The following is a 23,912-nucleotide window of genomic DNA, read 5'->3' as shown; positions in this document are numbered from 1 at the left end:
GCTGGAATGAAGACCAGAAATACCAGCTACAAGTGCATGGAACTCATGTACATCTATTCACATCAAAAGCACAAAGATGAAAGGGTAGTGCACATATGATGGCTAACTTACGGCATACCACTGCTTTATATCAATGTGTCTGCACATTAATATTATCTGTACTTTAGTGCTGAATATTTCAATGATATGACTAAAAAAAATGCATGCAATATGCCACAGTGTCACTTAATAAGACACTAATCTCACGATCTGGCATTCAAATTTTTAATAAAAAGCACTTCATAATATAATTCAGACAGACAAAATCAAAGTTCCTTGTGAGTCTGCCAAAACAAAAAGGGAAAATTCAAATGTACTTGTACTGTAAATGTACTGTAAAATCAGAAAATGCGTGGCGTAAAGTAGTATATAGTAAACTAACAAAGCAATACTAAGAAATGGGTGATTTTACTGAAAATCCCAGAAGAATGGCGAGCGTTGCCATACATGCAAAGTTTACACAGTGACTAGTGCTCATTAAACATTTATTTGTACAATAGGGAGACATATACAGAACAAGAGCAGGGAAATCTCGACATAAAAACTGAATATTTTAAAAGCTCTGCCTTGGAAAAAGAAAAAAAAAAAAACCTGCAAAAAAAAAGGAAAAGGAAAACTGTGACCTCTTTACCAAGGATCAGAAAATATTCCGTAAACAATTCAGCCTTACAAATTAGTCCTTCAGATATGAGTACTGAAAGAATGAAAAACTATTGAGCCTATTATGCAAGACATACTGTAGATTTTTGGCCCAAATGCAATTATCTTAATAAATTAACTTATACCCTTCAATGTATGAAGAGAGGCTAGTTAGGGCCCATTCACAACACATTAAAGGTGCTCCATCTTCATCCAGGCCAATCATTTTTAACTGGCAGAACTTTCAGTAATTAACTTAAGGCCCATTCACACCCGTGCGTTAACACATACCAAACGCATAGACACTAAAAATCAATGAATTTCAATGGGTGTAGTTCACACCATCATGTTGCATTGACGTGCATTTTTAAAAAGTAGAGAAGACTGCATTTTTTCGCAACACGTATCAAAGCAACACATGTGAACGCATCCCTTTTTGACATGAGTCTTCTCTGCCACCCTGTAAAAAAAAATTTTAAGAAAAATGCAACGCAAATGTATGCAAATGCATGTAAATGCGTGTTCATTTTTTTTATCCATTTACTGTGCGGTTCTGGTATGACTTGGCCCTTAATACATGTAATGTTGGTATTCAGTATTTCAATTACTTTTCTTTGAAATGACTTTACTGATATGGTTGCCATATTTACATGCAGAGTAACTGGTGAATAAGTGTTCTAGTTTGTCCCAAATCCCTGCACGACCACTACTGCTGAAAGAATGAATATGCTGCATATGATCAATACAAGTATTATGCACATTCCATGATCAGAATACAGTATTTTGCAATATTTGTTCTTTAAGTGTTGGACAAGCCACCTAGATTTTATATGATTGGACATTGAAAATGAAGAATTAACCTACTTTAGAATATCTAAACCTTCATGTCACTAACTGTAGACCAGCCCTTGGGATAGTAAAATGGAGTGGCACTCTAAAGGGTTCACTGACTCTTAGTAAATGTGACACCTACAGAAACCGGTTATTAATTGAGCCAGTTATTCCCTTTAAATTATACCAAAAATATAACTTGCATCTATAATTATTAAAGTGGAACTCCAGACAAAATGTTTTTCTGCTTGTTTGGCAAAGTGTAAAAGGGCAAGAACCTCTGCCAGGTTTTATTTTTGTCTGTTTCCCCATTGGAGCAATTTCCCTTACCTCCTGTCCTGAAAAAACAGGAAACGAGAGCAACTCTCCCCCAAAGCAAGAGGGAATTCCACTTTTGATTGTTCTACATTCTTCCCTTCTATCCCTGTTCCAGTTTAAAATTTTAGGCAAGCTGTTACCTTTTCGCCAACTGACAACAGACAAGAGTAAAGGTTACATTTTAATTAGTGACTGTGCCTCAAAAGGTAACAACACTTTAGCTTATGTACTACACTCCCCCCTTCTTACAGTTTAAAGAGGACATGTACTGTGGGTGCTGTTCCCAAAACGGAAAGCAGAGGTCAAAGGACAAGTCACATTTATTGGCTGGAGGCTCCCTCAGGTACCGCTATCTCCACAGCAAGAAGTACACAAAAAGGCCCCAAAGTAGGACAAAATGCTTCTACTTACAAAGCATTCTGCTGCATCGTCCATAATACCCAGCTGGAAACGCTGCTCATCTTGAAACGTCTTGGCAAGGGCACTGCGCAGAGCATCTGATGGTAGTACCTTCTCACTGCTACACTGGAATTGGTTGAATATCCCCTGGAAAAAAGAAATAAATGTATTTTTAATACATACTATATATTATAATGCTGCAGAGCTAAGGAAGACTGATTAAACTGTGCTCACTCCTAGAGGAGCAGTTGCTAACTTTCCAAAGATAACCGCTCCTTTTTTCCCCTTTGCCTTAGGACCAGTCATCAAAAGCAAAAGTCAGTACAAGTACAACATTGTTTTAATTTAGTCTTCTGCAGTCTGCACTGATCAACAGCATCATATAGAGAACAACATATCTGCAGACCAAGACTTTCCACATATTAACCTCTGAATGTTTTCATGAATGTAGATTTATATACTTCACTAATGTAGCCCCAGGCACCTGAATACATAAGTTCATCCAAGCCCTGCCCACCTCCCACCCATATAATTCCAGACAGCCAACTGTTGAACGCAGAAAGTACATCTTTAAAGATTTAGGACGCTGTCTTTGCTCTGGTCTGTAGACAGGCTACTTTCTACATTAAATGGCCAAGACTACAGACAGGCTGAATGTAAATAAAGCAATACTTGCACTGACATGGGCTTGTATTAACAGCTCGCAAAGTGCAGGCTAAGGAAAGGCAGATGATTTGACTTGTTACTCGTTATGCTAGGCAAACTAATGTATTGTATTTTAACCACTTGCTGACCGGGGTGTTTACACCCCCTTCCTGTCCAGGCCATTTTTCAATATTCAGCGCTTCAGTACTTTGGCTGACGTTTATTCCGTCATGCAACGATGTACTGAAATTAATTTTATACCATTTTTTGGGGACAGATAGAGCTTTATTTTGGTGATATTTAATCACCACTGGGGTTTTTATGTTTTACTATATAAAAAGTACTGAATATTTTTTTTTTAAATGGTTTTACCTTATTTTAGGAAACATTTATTTTTACCCAATTTTTTGGTAAAATATAAAAGGCGGGGTCACGACAGGTAAATAGATACCAAACATGTCAAGCCTTAAAATTGTGCACGCCCGCGAAATCGCAAAAACACCATAGCCAAAATTGGTCATAGGCGACGCTTTAAAATATTTTACCGCTCATCAGTTTAGTGTTATCAGTGATTGATGGCCTTAAAATGATTGCTCTCATTGCGACATGCAACACGTCCAGCATAATTGGAGCAATCGTGTTTTTTTGCGTATAGGCGCCACTAACGCATTTTTGCGCATCTATGTGGGGGTGGGGGACTTTTAAAAAAAATTGTGGGTTTTTTTTTAATTTTGTGTGTACATTTTTATTTATTTTGTGAGCAATTTTTTTGTTTTACTTTTAATTTTACACTTAACTTTATTGTTATCACATGGGGTACTAAAGTTCCCTATATGATAACAAATTACAGTTACAGGTCCCCTTTATGGAGACATCAGAGGTCTCTAAGACCCCTACTGTCACCTAGGGACCACCAGAGAAGATGATGAAGCAGAGGAATGCAGAAGTGATGTAGTATACATCACTTCCTGCATTCAGAGACCGGGAGGAGAGAGGAGGGAGATCGGGTCGGGTATTGATCTCCCTTCGTTCTCAGTGCACATAGCGGCCACATCGCCTGGCATGGACGCCTGGGATCGCGGGGACAGCGGCGGTGGCGGGGATAGCGACGGCCACCAGAGGTAAGGGGTGGGGGGGGTGGACCCTCACTTGAATCATACAAAGCGATCAGGCATCTTTACAGACGCCAGACCGCTTGTATGTAAACGGTCATCGCTGGCCATTTAAAATCCAGCCGGTCTCCCGCTCGTGCGAGTCTAAAGACGCCCACCCGCATCCAGGAGACTCCCATCCGGCCATCTTTCAACGATCGGCGGACGGGAGGTGGTTAAATGAGAATTATGGGGAGAGTGAAATAAACTCATTCCCATAATTAGAGCCGACGTGTGACACTGAAGCGGTCACAGGTCGGCTCTATTGATCAAAAACTGAGCGATCACATACAGCTGATCATGCAGTCCCGGATCTTCTGCCTGCAGGGATTCCCCCTCCCCTATCCGTTTCTGCAGCATTGACTGGAAGGACAGAGAGGGGAGGTAGGGGGCGGGCACAGCTGGCGCTGGATCTAGAGAGGCAGAGCTAGTTGTCTGGCAGCTGGGTGGATCCCAACAATATTGTCGAGATCTTTCCTGAGTGCACCACGGCTCTGTGCTTTCAGCATATATGACTAATTTTGGGTCACAGGAGGACACTAGTAAATGTTCTCCTGTGGCCATGAAGAGCACTATGGCAAAAAAGGTTGGGCCATAGTTCTCTTTTAAACTTAACCTGTTATATTTAGGCTGGGTTCACACCTGGGCGTTTTTCAGCGCTGATCGAAGCGCTGAAAAACACTCAAGTGAAATCCTATTAATTGCTATGGGCATGGTTCCCACCTGGGCGTATTTCAGCGCATTTCATTGGACAGAAAAACATGCTACAAACGCAAGGGCAAAAACGCGCATATAGCAAACGCCCCGGTGGGAACCCAGCCTTAGGCAATTCATACTGAGCAGATAATGAAGAGAAAAGAAAATACCTTAAAATAAAAGAAAAACAAGCTATACCAATCAGCAGATCCAGAGATATTGGCTTCTAAAGTAATATACAAATTTTAACCTGGGCTTTAAAAATCAAGCTCAATCACTACCACCAAAATTCACAATATGTCAATCAAGTGACCACCAGATTTAAAAGGACCAATAGGGAGACTTGGTAGACAGAAGAGGATGGTCAACATTTGTTGAAGCAAAACGCCATGTTTGCATTTAACTTGCGTGCCTATGCCAGCAGAGATACCGATAATTTTGACAAAAGGTTATCTCTAAAGGTCACCTTTGCTTATGCAATTTTTTATCAAATGCTCAGACTGAACAGTTCTTGTTTGTGACTTGTTTACTTTAAAGATACACATATAATTTAAGGCTAAAAACAGAGTTACAAGCTTACAAAGTGGCAATTCATGAAACAGAAACCTTCTTGTCTTAAGGCCTGGTTCACAACTGGGCGTTTTACAGCGCGTTCCTACGCGCTATAAAACGCTCAACATGTGAAAACCAATAATTGCCGATGGGAATGGTTCCTACCTGGGCGTTTTACAGCGCGTAGGAACACGCTGTAAAACGCCCAAAAAAGTACAGGGGCCTCTTTAGGGCATATTTGCCGCGCGTATCCATTAGAATACAGCCGGATAGACCTTGGAAACGCGCGTTTGTCACGCGTTTCTTTTACCGCAAATCGTCACAAAACACGCATATTCTGTACGCCCAGGTGTGAACCCAGCCTAAGACAAAAGGTATGCCAATAAAATCAGTACTAACACATCTATAACTGTCTTCGGGCGGGGGGAAAAAAGCAAACAAGCTGCATAGTGTTAGCAAATACTTCAGGAATAAAAACCCGTGTGATACAGTTATTTGCCTGGTATACAGGGGCTCTGGGACACTGTCATCCTTTATAAAGGAAGCATCTGATATACATGTATGGGGGAAAACAACACTTTAAAAGTATTGTTAGTGAGATATTGCAAAGCAAGAACAAAAGCAGCCAAGGTTTATGTGCCAGTTATCCAAGTAGTTTATACCTACAAATGTTAACATTACAATAGCTTAGGAGGCATTTTTTAGACCTCTAATAACATGTACTTGAAAGAGAACAAAAGCTGGAATAGGTAGCACACATCTTAGTATAAATAAAGGGATCAGACCATCCAAAGTGATAAGCGAGTTTTGTAAACATCCTGGAGAGTTAAAATGACCCGGTGACACTTGCATGGCAGAGAGAAGGGGATTGTTAGCCCCTGTTTAGTCTTAATCTATATATATTCTGAAACTCTACACTCTGTTCGGAGAATTCCATCTTAAAGAACATGTGATCTAGACCCATCTATAGAAGTGTAGGATATCCTACATTTGCAGCATAATGGGGTGCGCAGTACAGATCTTCGGGGGGAGAAGAGGACAGACTCACTGTAAGTCAATACACGCAGCCGAGAGTGTGCAGGCCGAACAGACACCGTGGGACAGGAGTCTGCGGTGGATCAGAGGCCGGCACCAGCGCTGGTGGAATTGCTGAACACAATTGGAAGGAAGAAAATGATCGGATCAAGAGGCATAATTTAGGCTAAGTCCTTAAAGTAGAATGGGCGGGGGGCTATTTGTGACTTTAAACAGGGAATAGGATCCTAAAAGACCATATTAGATGTTTAGAAAGGCACAGATAGCAAGGCTTGAATTCAACAAATGAAAGCCAGACATCTAATGCAAGCAAGTTGCAATTATAGCCATTTCATTTACAGAATGATATCCCCCAAATATAAATAGGTATATCTGACAACCACCAATATATCATGGGGTTTGAATAATCAGATGACAGGTACACACAAGTGTATGCAAATATTTTTAATTCTACAATTACATACTGAAAAAAACCTCTCGTTTTAAAATATGGTTTTGGGCTATTTGGTAGCCGTTCTGAACTCATCCAAATTGTTTTGTAACTGAGTTTGGCCCAGAAGAGGTTGGCATTTGGAGGACAAGGTACCCTCTGTTAAAAGAACAAATGAGCACTTCATTCCTCTACTGAACTGAATGAGCTCACAGAGACAAATATCAACACTGTTAGAGATGTCTTTTGAAACTTCAGTCATTCGAGTATTAAACATGCATCTGTTGGCAGAATTTCATTCTTCATGTACTAACCCCATTATCCTCCACACACAAACATTTTTTTCTCTTTTCACTATTCTTTAAAAAGGAAGCTAAAATATTTGCACATCATAAGAGCCGCAGAGTGGATAAGTGATTACCACTCTCGTCTGGCTCCTGCATGTGACATTCACCAGGGACAATAACTACATGGAGTTTGCCGTTTTGTCCCAAAAGCCCTACATTTTCTTTTTCTCATTGTACCTATGGATCTTAGAAGTAGGGAGAACTAATGGAATAAATGCATTGTTAGAGGTCCCTGAAGACACAATTAGAAAACAAAAAAAAAGACTGATCTATGCATTAAATAGTAGATAATTAAACAGACTTATCTTCTACACATTAACCGGTCAGACGTTTTCAGACGTGGACAAATGTGTTGGTACCCTTACAGCAAATTGAAACAATGCTTTATTCCTCCTGATAAGTAACGGAATTAAAAGCAATTGTCTCCTTTATATCTGCATGCCCTTGGTATATCACAGGGTAAAGCAAAGAAAGTGTGAAAAGAGAGAAATGATTGCTTATTCTACAAAGATATTGTAAAATGGCCTGGGCAGATATGTTGGTACCCCTAGAAAAGATTGGCATAAGTGGATCAAAGGGATAATTCAAACCAACTGTTTTCTGTAGTCTCACACACGTCTTCAATCTTGTAAGCAGTTGGCCTATTTAAATGGGGAAACTGCTGTTTGGTATCATTGTGTATACCACACGGAACACGTACTAGAGAAAGAAACAGAGAGAGGTGTCCGAGATAATCAGAAATAAAATTATAGACCAGCATGTCAAAGGTAAATGCAATAAGACCATCTCCAAGCAGCTTGATTTTTCCCGTGACTACAGTTGCATATAGTTAAATTTAAGGTCCACTGGAGTGCAGCCATCCTCCCTGAATATGGGTGCAAAAGAAAAATCAACTAATATTAACCAGAAGGTTAGTGCGACGGGTAGACAGAGCCAAGGAAAACCGCCAAGAAGTACAAGCTGAACACCAAGGAGAAGGTAGTGTACATCAGTGTCTGATCATACCATCCAATAAAATGTACAAATGTCACCAGCATACCAGTCCTTTTAGGATAGCAAAAGCTTCATTTATTGAAGTTCTTTGTCATATGAACAAGCGTTTTCAGGACCACACAGGGTCCCTTCATCAGCCTAAAGCCCCTCTCCCCCTCCCCCCCTTCCCCTGTCCGATCCTCCAGCGCTGACTGGCGGAACAGACGGGGAGGGGGAGGGTACAGCTGGCTCTGCCTCTAGGTAGGCAGATCCAGCTGTCAATCACGCAGCTGGGTGGATCCAGACAGTAATGTCGGGATCCGTCCCAGCTGCAGCAATAGACTGAGCTTTGGGTCACGGGAGGACGCTAGGTTGTGTCCTCCCGTGACCCTGGGGAGAACTATGGGGAAAAGCACTGACCCCGTAGTTCTCCTTTAAGATGTGTTTTTCACAACAATAATGAATACTGTGTTGGTGATTTGACAGCAAAGATGCAGGTGGTTTGAAGTTTACCAATGGAAAAGTTTAGCTTCAGGCCTTGGTATCAATAGAAAAAATACTATAGGTCTGTCTGGTGTGCATTATGAATTTGCATTTCCCTTCAATGCAAAATGTAGAGGAATTGGATAGCATCACGATAGTATGATTATAGTTGCCATCATCTTTAAACATGATTCAAATATTCAAATACACACGTTCACATGCCTTGACAGGCTATGGGAATATTTTAATTTGCTTCTCACATTCTTCATATAATTGCTGAGGATAAGTGTGAAAATAAATGCACATGCTTCAACACAAAATATAAAAATTACTTTTAACTGGATCATGATAAAAAGTAAAAACACAGTCGTGTCAAGAGTTAAAATCTCTGTGTTTACAAGCTGTGGCAGTTAGCAACATTTTACAATGTGTCTGTGCATGCGAGTAAATCTTTTAATAGGAACAGCATTTAGCTCAAGCAAGAAACATTCATTTCGAAAATGAGCGGGTATACATCAAGCATTCTTTCAGTTAGACTATTGTTTTAGATCTTAAGAACGCCGCCTGGATTAGACTGCGTCTATGCCTTAATGAACAGAAACCAAACTGGCCAAAATAAGAGACTTTTCCAGAGGTCTTCCAACTCAAATTCACCTTTGAACTTTGCCATGTAGGGTGCAGAAAAAAAAAGCAGTTACGGTATTCATATGCTTAGGTTTGAAGATTATAATATATTAAATAATAATAAATAATAAAAGCAGTAATATATTGTGTATAACAATTAGGATTCATATTTAGGGCCATGTCAGATGAGCGATTTTGTAGCAGTGATTAAATCGATAGTACTGTACAGATCGCTAGTGCCGGAGACTAACACCGATTTGTAGGTAGCGATTCAATCCCTACAGTCACTGGCAAATTGTTGCTGCAACAAGTTAAACTGGTGGTACAGCACTGGATAATGTGCTCTGCTACAAATCTTGGTACACCATCCCTAGTACCTTAAAGCACATCTCCATTTTACAAAAACAAAAACTACAGGGGTGCGAACCAGCGGGAGGAACCACAGCGGGCAGCACTGGAAGTGCAGATACTGACAGCAAATGGGTAACTGCGACGCTGCTGATTGAGACAAAGGCTGCCAGAAAGGCAAGCATACAGCATCTCCTTTAACAGGCTATTGTTACTTTATTTTGCACACCCTAGTGTCAAACTCACTTCAAAGTGGCACTAAACTCAGGAGTTAAATCTTAAAAATACATAAGTCATTTTAAATCCAGCTGAGTGCTGGCCAATCACATGGATTTCCTAGGTTCCTCTTTCTCCCAGTGGTGGTGATGGGAAGTCCTTAGTACTGAAGATCATTGTTCATTGCAGTATTCTACTGTGAGCCCAGGCCAACATGGTGATGCAACTCAGAAGTGTCCATGTTGGGCTCAAAAGGAAATTAGTTAAATGATACTGGCCATCATTCAACCCAGTGATGCTAGAGTCTGTGGTGGACAGCATTAGAGAGAAGTTGGGTATTGCAGCAAAGTCTGCTTTTTTATTTCAACATGTGCTAGGCAATTTATTATTTTTAATTTTAAAAAGACAGTTCCACTTTAGATTAAAATGTCAAATATACTGAGGTAAAAAATCCCCTCCTGGTTAGCTATGAGCAGGCCAGACAAATAACAACAACAGGTAGGAAGACTCATACTTGAACTAGCGAGAACTCTTATCAGGATCCACAGAGATGTACTCCCTATCTATGTAGTATGGAAAATGCTGAACAGTGAATTTTGAAAATCCTTCTCAGGCAAGTATGCACCTGCCAGCCAATGACAAAGCATTTAGTTCTATGATGTTATTAATTACTTGTTACAACAAACCTTTTCATAAAGGTGGGGCTAATTGGCACCTATTCCCATTACATATATACAGTTGTGCTCAAATGTTTGCATACCCTTGGAGAATTGGTAATATACGTGCCATTTTTAAAGAAAACATGAGTGAGCAGGCAAAACACATTTCTCATATTTCTTATTTATGATTCATATTCAACTGTAGGTCATAACAGAATGGCACAATCATAAAACAATGGCAACAAAAAAATGAAATGACCCCTGTTCAAAAGTCTGCATACCCTTAGTTCTTAATACTGTGCATTGCCCCCTTTAGCAGCAATGACAGCGTAGTCTTTTGTAACAGTGGTCTATGTAATAGTGGCAGGGGCATATGATGGAACCTTCTTCCTGTGTGACACTAACCTAGCTCAACAGCAAGACCTTTGGACAAGACAAGTCTTTCTGAACTCTGCAATCAAGAATGTGATTCACTGAGACCTGCTGGAGAGGCGTGTTCTGAGAACAGAGAAAAACCCATGGCATGTGTGACAGAGTGAGAGAATGGTGTAGCTAGCTGTAGGATCCTTAACCTCAATTCCTATCCCCAATTCCCCTTTCAAATTCCCCTAATTGTAATTAGAATGTATGTATATCCCTATTTGTAAATAAACCCAACACTTATTTAAGTTTCAGTTGGTCATCAGTAATTTAAGGCACCCCCAAATCAGAGCACATTCTACATTTGGCAAATTCTTGCAGGTGGTATAACTGCCCATTCATCTTGGCAAAATGCCTCTAGGTCATGCAAAGTCTTTGGTCGTCTTGCATGAACTGTACGTTTGAGGTCTCCTCAGAGTGGCTCGATGATAATAAGGTCAGGAAACTGTGATGGCCACTCCAGAACCTTCAACTTCCTCTGCTGAAACCCACTCGAGGGTCAACTTGGCTTTGTGCTTAGGTTTATTGTTGTGCTGGAAAGTCCAAAACCTTGTTGACCCCTCTCCAAACATAGCGCTTATGGTTGTGACCATAAAGCTCTATTTTAGTCTCGTCATTCCAAATTACAGTGTGCCAGAAGCTGTGATGCGTGTCAGGTGTTGTCAGGCATATTGTAACCGGACTTTTTTGTGGCATTGGCGCTGTAAAGGCTTCTTTATGGCAACTCAACCATGCAACTCATTTTTGTTCAAGGATCATCATATTATGCTACTTGAAACAACCACACCATCTTTTTTCCAGAGCAGCCTGTATTTCTCCAGTAGCCAGTGGGTTTTTCTTAGTACCCCAAACAATTCTTCTGGCAGTTGTGACTGCAATCTTTCTTGGTCTACCTGACCATGGCTGGGTATCAAGAGATCCCGAGCGTTCCACTTCTTAATAAGTGATTGAATAGTACTGACTGACATTTTCAAGGCTTTGGATATCTTTCTATATCCTTTTTCATCTTTATACAGTTCCATTACCTTGTTACGTAGGTCTTTTGACAGTTCTTTTTTGCTCCCCCATGGTTCAGTATATAGCCTCCTCAGTGCATCCACCTGAGAGCTAACAATTTCATTGACCATTTATACACAGACACTTAAAGCCACAGATGTGGGAAATTAACTTTTAATTGCCATTTTAACCTGTGTGTGTCACCTTGTGTGTCTGTAACAAGGCCAAACATTCCAGGGTATGTAAACTTTTGATCAGGGTCATTTGGGTGATTTCTGTTATTATGATTTAAAAAGGAGCCAAACTATGTGATAATAAATGGCTTCATATGATCACTCTCCTTAAATAAAAGACAGTTTTTGACACCAGTCATATTTTCAATATCAATGCCAAAATGTCACGATTTCTGCCAGTGTATGCAAACTTTTGAGCACAACTTTATCACTCACTGCTGACTTTCCATCAACCAGCAATCTCCTCCACGGACCGCAGCCTGTCCTGGTGGGTTCAACTTGAGAGCCTACAGGGAGACGGTTTCTCAATTTAAGCCTATTGGGATAAGGCTATACACGTGCAGTACTTCGTATTCTGCCATCTCACTAAAGACAAATGTAGACCACATCTAGTTAGACTACGTCTTTAGCTGAGGTCAGTAGTGTCTGGTATGGCTAAAATGGAAAGGCAAACAGGAAGCACTTGGTCCCAAACTGAATAAAATTGTATCCTTTACCAACAGACTTCAAATACTGTGAGGCTGGGTTCACACCTAGGCGTATTACGCATGCACGTCTGTCGCGCGACCGTCACGCGATTCCGAAGGCTACTTGGCTGTATCCCAATTGAAAACGTAGGGCGTTCAGACGGGCGGAAATACGGAAAGGTGTGAACCATACCCATAGAAAACAATGGGATTTTCATGGTTGTACGTTTTGTAGAGCGTTCATAGAGCGTTGAACGCCCGACAAAACGGAAAGGTGTGAACGGGGCCTAAGTAATATCTGGGAGGCATGCCTATGTTGATTCTGACTTTAGAAACATAGAAACCTTGGGGTGCTCAGCACTCTGGGGAGGAAAGCTATTAGAATAAAGCAGATTACATTACTGGTTTGCTTTAAAAATGGATTGTGTGATGCAATTAAAAATCTGCTTTTGCTATACTAAAACAGGGATTTTTTAGGCAACAAAAAAAATAAATAAATAAATCTTTTTGACCTTTTCCTGTATTCCGACAATCTGGCCTATGGTATCTGTTTAGGGACTTCCCTCCAAAGACACTTCCCTCCCCTTTAAATTGAGCAATGTCGTGCGGGTGAGAAGAATAAACAGTTAAAGTCTGAAGTTTTGCTTGAAGGGATCAAGGAGGTTAAAAGCAAGCATGAAATGCAGACCACACACACTACTCTCTGCTGAGAGTCGATGCAGACGTTTTATAGAAAAAGGGTTTTAAACACAGTACACTCCGATACTAAAGTCTAGTTAGAATACAGGAAAAGGTCAAAAAGATTGTCACAGTTTATGGTAATGTGTTTTAATGCTGTACGGATTAAAAAATTGAATTTTAATTATAACGTGTCATGCAACAAGCCAGAACGAGCTTCCATTCCCATGAATCTGTACCACTTGTTATATATGCTAGAATCTAGCTCAGCCACATTGTCCACATTCTGGTTTAATGATGAAATATTTAAAATATACTTTTGTTTATATTTATTTCTAATTACCAAGAGAAGTAGTCAGTACTGAATAGTTGTGTTAAGGTCATGACCAGGATTGAAAGAAATTATATTTATTTATTATTATTCTGTTTTTAGACCTCCCCACTTGTTATAACAATTTGAAGAACTGCTTTGCCATTCATTGTTGAAATCCGTTCCATCAGCTGACCTCATTAACGTTTGTGCTACATGATGAATTCACTCAGAAGGCAAATTGATAGAAATAAGTAGGTCAGTGTCTATCAATGCCATCTCTTCACTGGACTTAAACTGTACATCTCAAGGAATTAAATGCTAAGTCTAACCCTTGGCTAAACCAACTATAAAATATCTACTCAACACAGCTGTCAATTTGATCTCCAACAATTCAACTTAAATGTCTAAAATGTTTTTTTAAAGGCAAGCTTTTTTTTAGTATTTAGATGTTTTTTTCCAGTTGGAGAGATTTTCCTTACATTTCCTGTCCCCAAGAAAACGGGAAGGGAAGGGACCGTTCATACTTGCCCACTCTGGGGCCTTGTTTTAACGTGCATTATGTTGCGTGTTGATTTGTGATGCATCAAGGCAGTCCACTCAAATAAATGTATGTGTGTTGTGCGTTTCCTTAGTGTGTTGGGAAGCCAATGGAAATAAATTACACCACAACATGCAAACACATGTAATGTGTTACTGTTGTGAACTGAAACTGGGCCTAAAGCGAGAGGATATTTCTCAAGTAAGGAGAAATGCCTTCAGCTGTCACCAGACCAGTTGCCTACACGGGGACCTTACCTCCTGTTCTGGGGACATCTTCTGTAGATTTGCCATTACCTTCGGTCACCAGGACAAGTAAAGAAGATTATTCTTCCCAACACTGATGCAGACACCAATAAAAGACGTTCTAACCCTATATTCAAAAGGTTTTTTTTTAAAACGAATTTACCAGCTGTCTGGCAGTTGGTTGAGACAAATATTTTCTCACTCAGGGCTCAATCACACTAGATGCAGTGCGCGCTGGGCCGATGCTTGCAGCATTTTGATCGCACCGCACAGGATCGGACCGCAGGCACAATGTGCCTTGCGATCCCGTGCGGCGGATCGCATTACGGCCCGGAGGGCGTGTGCTACAGCACCATTCACTTGAATAGCCTGCCACACCCCCTCCTGCCCCGCTAAAAAGTGAGCCGGCCGCAATGTGAGGCAGTGCGTCTTGGCCAAAATCGGGCCTGAATACACTGCATCTAGTGTGACTGAGCCCTCAATGAACCCAGAACACCACTGCTATCCAAATCCTCCAGTCATGTTGGATAGCATGACCCCGCTTTCACACTACGATTGTAGTACCAAGCAGATAAAACAACAGCACATAGCAGTGGACATGCTATCCGACATACTGTATCTATTCTAGTGACAGCATCGCTTTGTACTCTTAAACGACTCCATAGAACCCAGAGGTTAAAAATACAAATGGTTTTATTTACTAGTTTCACCAGATGTGGACCTGCAGTAGCCCCAAATGTATTTTTGGGAACTCAACCCATTAATAATGAAAATTGCTCAATGCAGATATCTACAAATTGATTCCACCACTGTCTCCATCGTACCAGTTTTTAAGGGTATATTTTGATATAAAATTCTTATTCTCCTGTCCACACATCACATTCTGAAATACAATTCAGACCTCAGATAAAGAGACACCAATGTTTACAGTTCCTGGCCTGCTCAGGGATGAGCAGAGTATCAGTGTTTTGCATCCCTTAAGACATATGCCCTGAGAATAATGGATTTCCCAAGCAACAAACAAACCTGTGCTTTGACCATGCATGGCAAAATATCAGGCTTGCTTTAATGACCCAGCAGCACACTCATCCTAGCTTTGTTCCCCCACAGCTCAGTTCAGACTCCAGCAAAGTAAATAGGTGGTACTTCTGGTACCGATATAAGGAAGGATGTGTCTCACACCATGTGACAGAACTGGTGCTTGATGACTGGGCAAGTGCTATCACATGGGGGCAGTGATAGTGCTTGCTATCGTCAGTCAGCTCTGTGGAAGCTATGACGGCAGTGACCTAGAGATTACACAGGGTTGTCTTCTTTTGCTCCCAGAGACTGAACGCAGTGGTGGTAAGTTTGTACATCAGGGGAAGGGAGCAAAAAGTGAACATGTTGCTTTGCCCTACATGCATATCAATTATCCACTATGGCCGGGGTAGCCAAACTTCAGCCCTCCAGATGTGGTTAAACTACAAGTTTCAAAAGACACTGCAAGACTCTGACAGCCACAGGCGTGACTCTCAGGGGCAGAGGCATGATAGGCTTAAGTTTGGCTACCCTTGGTCTATGGCCAGACCCAGGAGATGCACAACAAAGCCAGGGGGCACCGAAGCACCAGACACCAAACGCCGCTTAGCTCTGGGCATTGGGCATTTATTTCTATATCTGAGGTCTGTGTTTGTATTCATAATTTGCTGAATCCACTTCACCAGATGCAGACTTTCAGAATGCAAGAGAGATAATTTTGCAAACTACCTGTGACTGCTATCAATGTAGACTTAATTAACTGCAGAAAATTACAAAAGGGAGTTTTTAAGAATTCAGTAATCAAGCAGTGCAAGCCAAGGATAATCACAAAACAGCTGTAAGTAGAAAGCCAGAAAGCAGTGCTGTGTTTTGAAAGAAAACATGTGCTTTGTTATCCTTGGAGCATACAGTAAATTACACTACTATATTTATTGTCCTTGTAATGTACTTTTAGACTGACCACAAAAGATCAGGGTAGTTCAGATGAAAATTTAATTACAAAATGTCAAAACAAGCGGTGTTCAGGCCCAAGTTTTGTGCTGCACGCTAGCCAATCCTGAGTACCTATTAAAGTGTTAATAAGAAATCTTACGGCTCCTTTTCAGCCCAACAGAAAGTCATCTGTGGTAATGTACTAATCATGTTTTATGGAACAAGTACTTGGTCACAAGTAAACAACTGACCACGGTGATGAGATAATGTAAATAAAAAGCAAAATGACTTGATCTACCTTAAGAGCACAGAATATACAGGAATCCCCCATACACTTGTGTGTAGTTAGCTGTCGGAAGCTCCGGCGGAATATGTCAAGATGCCACAAAACCTGCCAAAGAGAAAAAGATTTGTCTATGTCAGAACAAAAAAAACATTAGATCATATTGCTTAAAATATCTGAAAGACTTGCTTGTATTGCAAATAGTAAGAAGTCTGCTTCTCGCTATTATCTTGCTGATCTAGACACATACATATTTATTTCTTGGCGCAATACGTTGTTCTTGTTTCAGATACGTTCAGTAAATATTCATGGAGATCTACTATACTATGACTATGGATATTCAAGTCTTTACATACTCTTAACAAGCAGAAAATTAATTTAGAAACACTATTACTGATCTTCGTAGCTACAGGCACTGTGGAGCAAGTTCACAACAGAAGCACTATAGTTATCAGTGAGCAACCCATCTCACCATGCTCTCCTTCCCAGGGCACATGTTTCATGTTAATATAGAGATTAAAAGGATAAAAGGCTTCCAAGTCACTGCCGGGAAGATGAGCAGAAGGAATTGAGTGAATGACGAACTTCAGGGCTTCTGCCTTGAATTTTGAATAAATTGTTCCACATTACCTGCAGCCTACAAGGTCAGTAAGGGCTTGTTTTAAGGCTCATTTACAGATCCAAAAGAATATGATAACACTTGAATGTCTATAGACGGGACACAGGTTCACTTGAAATCTTGATTTATCAATGTCGGAGCATTATAAGCTTCCCACAATTTATTTTATGGAGCAGAGATGTCCCTTTAGGAAGTACTTCAAATGTAGGACTACAGTGTCATGGAGTTTTCATTGCAAGAAAAAATTAATGTGTATCTATAGATAAAACTACTTTTTTGGATACAGTAGGGAAGGGTGAAAATCCCTGTCAGGTTTTTGTTGTTGTCTGTGTACCATTAAAGAAATTTCCCTTCACTTCTTGTCCTAGAAACAACAGGAAGTTAGTGGAAATCTCCCAAAAGTGAGGGGAATTCCTGCCTTAGACAGCTAGACAGAATAGGTGTCCCCATTGGAAAGTTTCCACTCACTCTGGGGACAATTCTAACATTATGAATTCCTTCTCACGTTCTCAGTACAAACAGAAGGGAGAATCTCCCCAATGGGGACATCGACAGCAATAAAAACCTATTAGAGGTTCTTACACTTCCTCACTCTATCCAAAAAAACAAAAACAAAAAAAAGTCTGCCTAGAGATGCACTTTACATCAGGTCACAAGCACAGCATACTTCATCTACAACACATTGAGCTTACGTATTAACAAAAGCATAGAAAAATTCACCTAAAACATTTATTTTTTTAACCAAAAACAACAAATTGCCCCGAATATAATTATGAGTTGCTGACCACTTCAGTAGTAGCAGTTTTTCAACCACTTATGGATCAGTCCATTTTTTACATTTCAGCTATATTATTTAGCAATAAATGTTCAATTATTTATGAAACCGCAGCAACGCATTTTTGTTTTTGGCCTCATTCACACGAAGGAGCAAACCAAACAGCAGAGTGACACTTGGTGGAGCAGCCGTCTGTACAATTCAATGACAGGACATGGCTGCACGCTGCTACACGTGGACTGGAATTTGCACATCTGTATAAGGTGCAGATGTCTGCCTCCAGGGGAGTGCATCCATACCAGTAAGGAAGGCTTTCTTTTCTGTAAGTAATGAGTTGCAAGATTTACAAGCCATTTTATTTTATATGCTAAAAGTAGTCAAAAAAATTGAAACAATACATTTTCCCAAAGTTTTATTCATTTTGAAACTAAACTAAATCGAATACCAAACCTATGTTATAGTTGTGGGAAGTTGTAGGAAGTGTTAAAAAAGGAGATGTCTAACTTCCTGGAACAGGAAACAAGAGGAAAACCCCTATTAGGTTGTGAAGACACAGGAAGAATTCCCCTCTGTCCCCGTTGACAAGTTATGAGGACATAAACAGCAGTAAACTTAGCAGAGATTGCATTTGCAACGTGTCCCCACTCTACCCAAAATGTAACATCAAAAGAGTTTTGGCTTTGCACTTAAAAGTACAAATAATATTCTGCATTTAGTAAAGCACTAAAATGATATTGCCGTTTCAAACCATAGTCCTTTTCAAATGAAATAAAAAGTTTATTTAAAAGAAAAAAGTGAATATAAACTAATAGAACGTCTCTGTACTAAGGCCAAAAATTGGACATCTTGAGTAGCTTGTGTTATCCAGTGCAGCTGCTGATCATGGAATGCCACCAATGATATGTAGCTGAACAGATCAGCGTTGTAGTCAGCTATAGCAGCAACTGTGTAGCCAGCTACACTTTGTCAGAAGCAGAAAGATTTGTGGCTGCTAAAAAGCTCTGCTACAAACTTGCTATTGTGACATGCCTGTAAGAGGAAATTAAAATGGCTAAAGGCTAGTTAGTTGGAGAAGGGGTTAACTAGAAATCTCTTTATCTATCTATATTTATTTGCTTTACAGGTTTGGTGCAGCCTCTGTAGTTCTGATAAGATCAGGGAACTAGCTGGAATTTGCACCAACCGGTTTGCAACTCTGTCATTGTTCTGTAAAAGTACCTGAATCACCGCCATTGGCCGCTGGGGTGATTGCAGACCAAGATTTCCGTTGTCAGGCTGACAGCGGAAGTGCGGTGGGAAGAATGAATTAACTTATATAAACACTCTGGAGGCTTAAGTCCTTCAGAATGCTTATATGCTGTTATGGTTAATGACTTTACAGAAGAGCTCCAGTCTAAGCAAAAACTCTTATATAGTTTAAACTCTTATATAGTTCCTAATGGATCCGCTGTTTGGATCTATAAATATAACCTATTAACAATTTTCGGGGCTATAAATATGCTAAATAGCTGATCACTGAAGAGCTAGGCTGTGATTTATCCTATCCCACCACAAAACACACACACACACACACACACACACACACACACACTCACACACAACCACCACCACTACAGAGAACCATGTGATGGGGAGGAGGAGTTGCTTTTAAAAATTCTAATCATTATATCTGTGTAGGACTGTTAAACCGGCCATACACTGTTAGATTATTTCCATTCAAACTGTAGCCTGAAACATCCACACTGTTCCACGATATTGAATTTGGACAGTGACGGCTGTTGAGTTGAATTCGATGGACATGTATATTATATATTGACTAACTATGTAACCATGTTCCTCTGTCAGAATACCCAAACAATGACGGCAGCCGATTGGCTGCCATCAGTTTGCCCAAAATTTTTCAAACAAACGCCTTCGATTTTCTGATCGAAAGATGCCAGGGGGAAGGCTGACGACAGGGTCACCCACTGGTCATATACTGTGTGGCCAGTGGGTAACCCTGTCGTCAGCCTTCTGTTTTTAGGGCTAGTTCATACCAGATGCAGTTGTGATACAGTCCGTTCACTTTGGCAGCTGCATCAAAATAGCGTCACAATGCTTTCCAATGGGATTTCTGGTGCCCTGTTCACACCAGTGCAGTCAGAAAAAATCCTGCTAGTCTCATTTTAGCTGCACCTGACGGCAACAAAATGCGTCAACGAATGCACTGTAAGGCACGCAGTTATAGTGTGAACTGGTCCATAGAGATATCACAGCACTATAGCCAGTGTTTGGTTTTTGTAAGGAGATTGCACTGGTGCTATATGTAGTCATATTTATTTTAAATTTTTAGGGAGTTTGTCAACACTTCAAGTGATTGTTTAAGAAAATACTGACAAAAAGGTTTTGTTGTATGTAATTGAGGAGGGGAACATCCTCCTACACAACGTTGACCAACCCTATTGATGAATATCACCAACTGCTGTGGGTAAGCTGGTTGAACATAAAGGTAAATCAAAACACATTAAAAACTACCTGTACTAAAAAGGTACACATGGAATTAAATATGTAATCTTCTACATAGATACTGACACTCATACCTTTACATGGGTATTTATGGATATTATTTGCTGTGATTTTAATCTTAATGGCTCTCAGCTATTCTGATCTTTCCAAACAATAAAATGCCTAATAATTGTATTAAAGTCATTTACATACAGCATGGCTGTCGCAAGACACTTAAAATATTTTGCTTGAGATAAAGCAAACAGTACAGCAGGGTAGCATTCCTATGTAAAGACATTCCAACAAGCTGAAACAATATTGTTTTATTACAGGGAGTACACGGTCAGAAAGGCTTGTCTATCGGAAACTTGTCTTTCTCCAAGAACACCTTGCAAGTATTCAATCGCGTAGCCAGTCAACTTCTGGCCCTGCCCAGTCCTCAGCTCAAAGCTATGCAAATAGAAATAACATCACAGAAATTCTCATTAATATGTCTTAGTCATAAGACCATGACGGGAACACCCTGTTGACTGCTTGAAGCAAATTATATTAGGTTATTAAAATAGCAGTCTCGTTAGGAATTAGTACTGTAAACAGACACATCCCATTGACTTCAGATGCTTTCATGGTGAATAAGAAAGAAAGAACCTATTCAAATTATAGTAAAAGTTACAACATAGGTTTAACTTGATTATTGTGTTTGAAGTGTGAGTAATCTGCCTGAAATTTATCAGTAGAGTTCTGTAAAAATTCTTAGGATATCAGCCAGTGACTCCTTCTCTCCATTTTTACTGGGCTATCGCCAAAACAACTGCAATGAAAAAAAGGAGCTCAAGTCAGGCAAACAAAACCAAAACAGACAGAAAACGATATGTGCACTACAATTGTTATCATGTCCAATTAGACACTGTCATCCGTCACCCAACAACCATCCCCTCCCAGCTGCAAGGTATACTCAATGATCCATGCTCCCCTGCACCCCCTTACCCCACCAAAGGAGTCTATCCTACTGAAGGAGTCCACCCTGAATAATCTCAGGTGTCAGATCTCACTTGGGTAGATGTGTCTATCCCCCCTCCCTTCACCAAAGTTATAATGTTTGGGGCACTCAGATTCAAGCACTGTCCTATGTGGGGGGGCCGCAGGCTTACCTTATACCCAGAAGACCTGCTCTGTGGCTGCTCTGCTGCAGAAGGAGTGGGAGTGGACTATCAAAATGCGCTGTCACTTTGACCATTTATAATGTTTTTTAATGCCTTATTATAATAAAATGTCAGAAAGTAAAACTATAATTCCAGACCACATAAATGTTTTACCATTTTACGCTTTCACACCAGTATGGAATACTAAATCTGCCCATAGACAGTCGATAGTCACCGATCAAGTCATTTTGGTGAACAATTTCATATCTATTGCTGCGACACCCATGTGTTTGGTAGCAGCAACCCTGACTTCTGAGCAAAGCTTGTTTATCGACTGGACAAGTTTGAAACCCCTATGGAACTGCTGTTCCCCTGAGTTAAAAGACACAGTCACTTTTCCCATTCCCCAAAACCAGAGCACAAGAGCCAATGGCTGCAACCTTCAGGTGAAGTTGTAGAAGCAACTTATTGAAGTTCTCCTACATTTAACCACGTACACAGTCCCTAGGACACCAAGCATTAACTATATGGAATGAAGAGAAACGAACAGGCACAGTTTCCCAATGAACATCCAGGCAAAGTAGAGGTATAGACAGATACCAGGCGGCACAGTAGACACACAGAGGTTCTAGCAAGACTGAAGCTCGAGAGGGGTGTTTACTGCTCATCTTGAAAAAAATGGCTGCAATGTAGATCTGCTTTAGAAACGTTCAACAATGTCTGATTCCACAGGGTCCCAGTTAGGCATTTTAAACCATATTCCATTGAAATGGAACTTTCCTGTGGCAGGGAGGTACAAAGACAGGTGGGAGAGGTTCATTTCATTGAATTAGTGTCAGGTCTGGACTTTTGGGTATCTGAGTGGTTGAATTACAGAGAAGGGGGAGAAGGTTGATTGAATCCAATAGGTTAGGTGTGATTGAAACATTTTACTGGGCCTAGACTTGGAACTCCCTTTGTGACAACTACACTTTTGGTCAGTTAGGCATACATGCTTAACCAAATGGTATGGGGGAAGGAGAATATAGCTTGCACATTGATCCAACTGGGGAGGGAATAGCAATTAAATACGCTCGTCCAATTCTTCTCCCCATTCACTCCAGAAGAGACTTGTTCAACATATAAATCTTAACCAGATTACTACTGCTGTACGTTGATAAATGGCGGATTGGTGGATTCACATTTTTGGAGTGCCCTTTACAGCTCTCCATTTACTACTTGTGCACATAGCAGGTGTCGTTGGATCGCAGGCACATTTCAGTAGTAAGCAGCTTTTTGAACCTGAGCAATCAGATTACTTGGTTTGTGAATACAAAACGTGTAAAAAAAATTCATTATAAAATGATTTTTTTTTTAAAATGAACAAGTGGATATCACTTCTGAATATTTTTCTTGTCCTACACATGCCAAACAGTAGACAAAAACATCCAGTTTGTGTATAATTAAAGTAGAACTTTAGCTGTTTTCATTACAAATACATCCATCTTGACCTATTATTCACTGGACAATAAATAATTATTTACAACACTGCTACTTAAACCTCCCATTTTATGAATTTTAAGGGCACGGCCTCCTGCTTCTTCTGAGCTTCCAGTTGGGAAGCCCACACTCTGATTGTAAACTAAAGTGGCCCCAATTGCCCTCCTCGAAAGTACACGTCCCATTATTCCTAGCTCCAATGCATGCCCCATCTTAACATCATTTTTCCCCATTAATTTGGCTGGCTGTGTGTGGCAGCGGCTGCATATATTCTGTAAGTGCGCATGCAAGACTGGCTACAGCAGGGCTCCATAGGTCCCTGCAAGCCAAGTATCCACCCTTAAAATGGAAATTAGAGCCAGCCATCAGGGGATCGGGTGAAAAGGGAGGAAAGACAGACAAAGATCAGAAATAGCAATAGACAAAGTATGCCTTACCACAAGTATCTGAAATTGTAAAAAATAGGACTTTAAAAGGAGAACTATAGGGTTCTATCTTTTTTTTATGAATGCATTCCTTAGGCTAAATAAGTAAATAATGTAATTTACTGTAATTAGCCAAAATGCACAGGAAGGCTGTAAAACCTTATTTTAGGTGGTGGGCGGGGCTAAGCGCCGCAATGAGAAGACATCCTGGCGTATCTGACGAGATCCTCCCCACTGATGATTGACAGTGATTCTTCAGAGCTGCTGCGCGTCCACGAATATATGGACATGCGCAGCAGCTCTCTCCTTACCTGCACGTCCCCGTGTGCCAGCTCCTTCCCCACTCTCTCTTTCTCTCCCTGCTGACAGATCGTAGATCGCTGATGACAATCTGGAACAAGCGTGCAGCCCGTGATGATGGAACTCCTATACTTGTTTCAGGTCAGTTTCAGGTCACACGTCCCCGTGTGCCAGCTCC

At 40.5% G+C, this 23,912-nt stretch overlaps 1 protein-coding gene across 8 annotated transcripts in view; it reads right to left on the bottom strand.

Annotated features, from left to right (window-relative positions):
• Positions 1 to 23,912, bottom strand: part of USP54 (ubiquitin specific peptidase 54) — an 82,353-nt gene that overhangs the window by 45,546 nt on the left and 12,895 nt on the right. For all 8 annotated transcript variants that reach the window (XM_018566017.1, XM_018566012.1, XM_018566013.1 and 5 more), the window contains exons 2-3: positions 16,526 to 16,618; positions 2,239 to 2,373 (exon numbers count right to left, since the gene is read on the bottom strand). In XM_018566017.1, coding sequence (XP_018421519.1) covers positions 2,239 to 2,373; positions 16,526 to 16,618 — 228 coding nt within the window. The remainder of the gene's footprint in view (positions 1 to 2,238; positions 2,374 to 16,525; positions 16,619 to 23,912) is intronic.

The sequence above is a fragment of the Nanorana parkeri genome, unplaced genomic scaffold (genome assembly GCF_000935625.1).
Source record: "Nanorana parkeri isolate BGI_ZX_2015 unplaced genomic scaffold, ASM93562v1 scaffold908, whole genome shotgun sequence".
NCBI lineage: Eukaryota > Metazoa > Chordata > Amphibia > Anura > Dicroglossidae > Nanorana > Nanorana parkeri.
The sequence above is the reverse complement of the archived record's forward strand: the minus strand, read 5'-3'. Positions and strand labels throughout refer to the sequence as shown.